The 7011-nt window shown below is 40.2% G+C and overlaps 1 protein-coding gene across 2 annotated transcripts in view; it reads left to right on the forward strand.

Annotated features, from left to right (window-relative positions):
- The window catches only part of LOC106513814 (kidney mitochondrial carrier protein 1), an 11770-nt gene that overhangs the window by 1868 nt on the left and 2891 nt on the right, over positions 1-7011 (forward strand). The window contains exons 5-8 of one of the 2 annotated variants that reach the window (XM_014002816.1): positions 628-723; positions 829-953; positions 1127-1250; positions 6320-6400. In XM_014002816.1, coding sequence (XP_013858270.1) covers positions 628-723; positions 829-953; positions 1127-1250; positions 6320-6400 — 426 coding nt within the window. Of the gene's footprint in view, positions 1-627; positions 954-1126; positions 1251-6319; positions 6401-7011 lie in introns of both variants that reach the window. The other variant, XM_014002815.1, reaches the window with a different exon arrangement.

Consider the following 7011-nt stretch of genomic DNA (forward strand, 5'->3'; position numbering starts at 1 on the left):
ACAAAATTCAGGCTTAAAAGCCTGAATTTTGTCTGAAACTCTCAGACTGAAGAAGTCTCTTGGAGGAGAGACGAAACGTTTCATTAGAGAAGAACCCGTCCAGAAGACCTATACAATTTTTTTATTTTTTATTTTTTTTACCTGGATTACTGAGATGCATCAGGACAGTAGAGCAGGTATTTTGGTTCTGGTCCCCCAGCGAGGTGTACCGTAGTTTTATTGGATCCTGCACCTCTAGATGGAGCTCTCATTGATGGCATGCTGTGAAGGTCACTTCAGTACTTTCATGGCTACAAGTGGCTGATACAGTGCCAGCGCTCAAAGGCCTAACATAGTGTTCTGTAAATGATATGAGGAGTGAACTGCCAGGACTCACCAGCGCTCACAATGTTCTGTGAAGACACTTCTCATCCCAGCGAGTGTTTTAAGGGTTAAAGACATCACCGCCTGCTGTAACAAGTTAGGAACGCTGTGTTCCCATCACTCTGTTGTTGCAGCTTGTATTTATCAAGTCTGTGTTGGAGTGAATTAAAAACAACCCAAGGCTGTGATTATAAATGAAATGTGAGAAAGAGCTACACAATTATTCTCGTGATAGACTTCAGCTGAACTTGGCTGTTCTCTCAGATCCGGATGCAGGCTCAGGGAAATGTGATCCAGGGCAGCATGATGGGCAACTTTATTCACATTTACCAGGAGGAAGGAACAAGAGGATTGTGGAAGGTAAAAAAAAAAAAAAAACAACAACTACTACTACAAAAATATACATTTCAAATGAAACAAATACCAAAAATCAGTTATTCAACCCTCCCTCTCTCTTTGCTTCAGGGTGTTTCTCTCACAGCTCAGAGGGCAGCTATTGTGGTCGGGGTTGAGCTTCCTGTGTATGACCTCACTAAGAAACACCTAATCCTCTCAGGTTACATGGGGGACACCGTGTACACACACTTCGTGTGAGTTTCAGTGACCTCGGGGGTTTCTTCTCGTCTTCCATGCAGTATTTCAGATTTGAACTGTATGTCAGACCTGTAACTGAATGAGCGGGACATTTGAGTTGAGATGATGTTTTCTTATTTATGTGCAGACATAAATAAGTTGAAATGTTCGTCATTCCTGTGTTTTCCAGGTCAAGCTTTGTATGTGGTCTCGCAGGGGCTCTGGCCTCGAATCCAGTGGATGTGGTCCGAACCCGCATGATGAACCAGAGAGGAGGAGCGCTGTACCAGGGCACACTGGACTGTCTGCTGCAGGTAGAGATGTGGATAAATGTTTAATCTTACACCAATATTAAATCTGACAGCAGATTCCACAAGAACATTTCAAACCAAACAAAATATCACCAAAATTGTGATTATCTCAAGTATGAGGGAAGTTATTGATGTTTGTTCAGGTGAAATCAGCTCATGTTTTCTTGCTGCACTTCACAGCAGAACCAATGGGACCATTTCACCTCGCTGTTTTCTATTTTTGCTCATAACTTCCTCAGTGTTCAAAATATCACCATGAAATTTTAGGAAAAGATTCACATTCTGGTTTTTGTAGGAAGCATCTTGTATCCTAAAAAACTAATAAAACTTAATAATAGTCAAATCAAAAGTAGAAGAAAAGGTATAAAACAACATTACAAGGCAAACTGTAGCATCAAATCAACTTAATGTGTCTTAGAAAGTAAAGAAATGAAAACAATTTAAAAACCATGTGGACATGTGTTTTGTAAACAAAGCTCCTCAACCAATGGCAGCGTGTTAAATGTGTCATGTGACGAAGACGAGCGTCAAAACACTTTGCAACAAGCGCTATTCTGTATTAAAAATACTTCTACGTTTCAAAGCATTATCAAATTTGGAACAAGGGCAGATAAAATAATGTTCTTCATGGCAACTTATCTATTTAAGGGGTCACTAGAAAAACTCGAGTGATTTACTTTGATCCTCTTCAAAAAATTGTCTCTTCAAAACGCATCAACAAAAATTAAAAACTGGAAGACGAGGCTGTAGCTAACTACCTGACGTCAGCGCGGTTTGTTCAAACTCGTAGAAATAACGAAGCAGGAGGAAATTACAAACAAACGCACCGAGCAGCCTTGCAAAATCTGGTCACAGCAGTTTGGGAAGAAAATGGCAGCAGCTGCTGACGAGATGTCAACGTCCCTACTGCAGGTGAGTCAGAACCTGTGCTCATGTGTGGACTTGTCTTCAATGCGGAAGCTCATGAGGATGAGAACAGTTCACTATCTTTTTCAAGTGCCGTGTGTTTATTGATTGTGATCTTATGGAGGTTCTGAAACTGAGCACATTGCTGTCAGGTGATATACTGTTATTGACTTGTACCTGTCTGCAAGCTCAGTTTTAGTCCAGCTATGCAGGACAGATGTAATAAAATCCCTGTCATCATAAAACGTGATTAAAATTAGATTTTATGTTCCTACACAGCCTGCAGGATGGAGTTTATTGTCAGTTTTTGTGTCATTGTGGCAGACAGTGGTAAATCTTTATTCCAAGTGTGTTGTAGCCCTTAGTCCACTGAGAGGAAGCCTACTGCTACTGGAAACAGCAAAACAAATCTTATTTTGTTTAAGTGATCATATCCATGTTGAAAAATCACTCTCACAGCTATTAACCACTTGATCAAGGAATTTCTTTGGCTGTACTTTTCTGTTTTCCCGATCTGGTACATTTTTTGCAAAGTTAGAAGTGTTTTGCTGCTTTTATTTTTATTTGTTAAGGTTCATGGGAAAACTTGTGCTTTCACAAACTGCACTTCTTTATCAAGGAGTAATGGGTATATGTAATGTATTTCTGGGGTAAATTTAGAAAAATACACAGGAAACCTAAGCACAAAGTTAACTATGTGGCCATTTTGGTTTGTCATTTCTAATTGTTATTTCTGTTTTGTAATGATTAATTTTCTCTTAGGAATTGAAGCAAATTGTTATAGTTTTAAAACTAGTGACACGTCTTTCTACTAGGAATGCACTGATAAGAAAATTTCAGCTGTTATCGATATCCGATATAATTATTGCTGTTATGGCCGATAACCGATATTTACTGATGTCACAAACACACAAATTACACTCACCGGCCACTTTATTAGGTACACCACGCTAGTAACGGGTTGGACCCCCTTTTGCCTTCAGAACTGCCTCAATTCTTCGTGGCATAGATTCAACAAGGTGCTGGAAGCATTCCTCAGAGATTTTGGTCCATATTGACATGATGGCATCACACAGTTGCCGCAGATTTGTCGGCTGCACATCCATGATGCGAATCTCCCGTTCCACCACATCCCAAAGATGCTCTATTGGATTGAGATCTGGTGACTGTGGAGGCCATTTGAGTACAGTGAACTCATTGTCATGTTCAAGAAACCAGTCTGAGATGATTCCAGCTTTATGACATGGCGCATTATCCTGCTGAAAGTAGCCATCAGATGTTGGGTACATTGTGGTCATAAAGGGATGGACATGGTCAGCAACAATACTCAGGTAGGCTGTGGCGTTGCAACGATGCTCAGTTGGTACCAAGGGGCCCAAAGAGTGCCAAGAAAAGATTCCCCACACCATGACACCATCACCACCAGCCTGAACCRTTGATACAAGGCAGGATGGATCCATGCTTTCATGTTGTTGACGCCAAATTCTGACCCTACCATCCRAATGTCGCAGCAGAAATCGAGACTCATCAGACCAGGCAACGTTTTTCCAATCTTCTCTTGTCCAATTTCGATGAGCTTGTGCAAATTGTAGCCACAGTTTCCTGTTCTTAGCTGAAAGGAGTGGCACCCGGTGTGGTCTTCTGCTGCTGAAGCCCATCTGCCTCAAAGTTCGACGTACTGTGCGTTCAGAGATGCTCTTCTGCCTACCTCGGTTGTAACGGGTGGTTATTTGAGTCACTGTTGCCTTTCTATCAGCTCGAACCAGTCTGCCCATTCTCCTCTGACCTCTGGCATCAACAAGGCATTTCCGCCCACAGGACTGCCGTTCACTGGATGTTTTTTCTTTTTCGGACCATTCTCTGTAAACCCTAGAGATGGTTGTGCGTGAAAATCCCAGTAGATCAGCAGTTTCTGAAATACTCAGACCAGCCCTTCTGGCACCAACAACCATGCCACGTTCAAAGGCACTCAAATCACCTTTCTTCCCCATACTGATGCTCGGTTTGAACTGCAGGAGATTGTCTTGACCATGTCTACATGCCTAAATGCACTGAGTTGCCGCCATGTGATTGGCTGATTAGAAATTAAGTGTTAACGAGCAGTTGGACAGGTGCACCTAATAAAGTGGCCGGTGAGTGTATATTATGCATATATGTACAAACACACTTGGGTCTTTTTTTCTGATACCATAAATAAATGACCAGACCTCTGACATGACGCCCTACTTCAGTTATTCCTGGTTACGCAGTATAACTATTACTATCATGATCAAACAGATGCTGCTCAACCAACCATCTCCCCTCCCAAAACAGAAACACAAAGCTAAAAAAGTGGGAAATCGATATCGGATGTTAATATCGGCCCAGTTGTACATATTGGACCGATACCGATATTCTAAAAAATTGCCAATATCGGCTGATACCAATATCAGTACCGATATATTGTGCACCCCTACTTTCTACTTTGACTTTTTCTTCACGTAGAGGTTCATGGAGAAGCTGCTAAAGTATGTTTTTGTTTTATTGTTGTTTACTACTAAACCTAACTTTTTATGGTTTCTTAGCTACTAATTTTTATCATGTCTGACACTGTGAATAGGTCTTATGTTTTATTTATTTTAAGAGGGTCTGCTTCCTGCTGCAGTTCCTCATTCTTATGTTAAAACAGTTCTACTTCCTGTTTTAGATCAATCACATTTAACTTGGTCTTGTATTTTAATATTTTTGTTGTTTCTTAAAGTGCCTGTGCCGTCAAAAATTTTGTAATACATATGAATTCATTATTTGAAAGATGACCCTGATAAAATATTGCAAAAGCAATTTGATATCACTGAGATGAGCAGTTGAGGAGATATTTGCATGTGAGATAACAGGAAGTGATGTCAAAGGGAAATGTCTCAATGTGAACAGAGTGTTGCTTTTACAGCTAATAACATAGACTGTAGAGAACAATCTGATCTTTCTTAAGAATATTTTGAGTCACAATCAGAGTAAGATGAAGAAAAGTCAGAGTTCAAATATTACTGTTTCAATAAAGACCAGAGAGTTTTCTTTGTTAAAGAGTTCCCCTTTGATATCACTTCCTGTTTCACTTCGGCTGAGCCAAGTTCAAAAGAATAAATCTGCCAGTTCTGGGACAAAATGGGTAAAATTGTATGTATTATCCCAACTTTCTTAAATATAAAGAAGTTTTCTTTGACTTTTTAAATTTGAAGAATATGCATGTCACAGGCACTTTAATTACAGTTAAACTGGCAAATTTGCTGTTTGTTCAAACCAGCAAATACACGAGACCCAAGTTAGCCGAGGGACTCTTTTATTTATTTGTTTGTTTGAACAGATCTGTGTGGCTCAGAGGTTGATGATTGAAACCAGCTGAACCCACAGTCTCTACTGCTGTACTGCCCTCTGACTGTTGTTAATGCTCCAGTTGAGACAGAGGGAGTTTCTGACACTTCCTTGAGGATTTTATGTCTTATTTTGTTGTTGAGCTCAGTTGTTCTGCAGACTCTGAGCTCAGATTACAGCAGAATGACGGATGTACGGGTCCAGCTGCATTGCTGAGTCAAATGTTTTCACCCAGAACATGATGGTCTTTAATTGCATCTGTAAACAACCCATCTCACTGATAAAGAAAACATGATGAAGTTGGTCTGTGTAGCTTTGTTTTAAGCCATGCTTGGATAACAGCACTTTTATTTCACTTGTGTCTCTTAGCACAGTGATGTGTTTGTTCTTGTCCAGTCAGCTGACTGCCTCCTACAAAACTCTGAAACTGTTACCCCCCCCCCCACCCCCCTCCAGATTCAAAATTGCTCTTGATTTCCAGCAACAACTCATGGTCATATCTTAATGCATTAGGATACAAACCTGTTATTTGTTTGGATTAGATGTTTGACTTGCTTTCAATCAACATTTTAATTTGGTTGAAAGTCTCAGAGTTAATTATATTTGTCCAAAAGCTTTAAATTGCCTTGTGAGTGTGTTGGTGTAAAATTTGTGCTTATGTAAATGATAAATAATTCATGTTATGTAGAACATGTAGCTTTAATACCCCAGATTTCCTAGTCCTGGTGAAAAATACCCAGAGAGGACTGTAGAGTGATCCTCAGAGGATAATTAGAAGAAATTGTTTTTTTTTATCCTGTTTGCTTTTCTTCTTGCAGACGTGGCGCTCAGAGGGCTTCATGGCCCTGTATAAGGGCTTCTTCCCCAACTGGCTCCGCCTGGGACCGTGGAACATTATTGTATCCTTTCAGCCACTCAGCTCTTTACACATTACCTCTGTGTAGTACCTCTCTAGGCTGGAAAAATTAGCAAGGTAGGAAAGGATGTTGGGTTTGAACTTAACAAAAAAAAAGTCTTCCTTCAAGTGTTAAGATCTAATTAAACATCTTTAAATGGCAGAAATAATTTGTTGGGATATATTCTCCCCGAACCATTCAGCCCTTAAATACATAATGTAATTAAGACGGTTATTCCAGCTGAATAGCCTATATGCCACGGACATCCGGTCCACTTGATGCCACTCACAACGCTTCCGGTTCGCGGTCAACACAGTGTTGGCGAAAGATTTTTTCACCCGACAATGACTCTTAATGATCTCCACAATACAGCATTAGCATATTACATGAACCAACATTAACACAGGAGACGTACAGGTCCAGCCAAGTGGAAAAAATCACTCCAAAGTGGATTAAAGCCATAAAAGCAAAGGAAAGACGTTTGTGTTTATGGTTCCAGAATTTAGCCTTTTTCAATATTCCGTGGCTGCTTTTTCCGTGAATTTTTCACGTAGAGCAGTGACACATATTGTTGGAAAGAGCAGAGTCTGGGCTTTAAAACAATAGGCTACTGG

Source organism: Austrofundulus limnaeus, unplaced genomic scaffold (assembly GCF_001266775.1).
Source record: "Austrofundulus limnaeus strain Quisiro unplaced genomic scaffold, Austrofundulus_limnaeus-1.0 Scaffold15, whole genome shotgun sequence".
Taxonomy (NCBI): domain Eukaryota; kingdom Metazoa; phylum Chordata; class Actinopteri; order Cyprinodontiformes; family Rivulidae; genus Austrofundulus; species Austrofundulus limnaeus.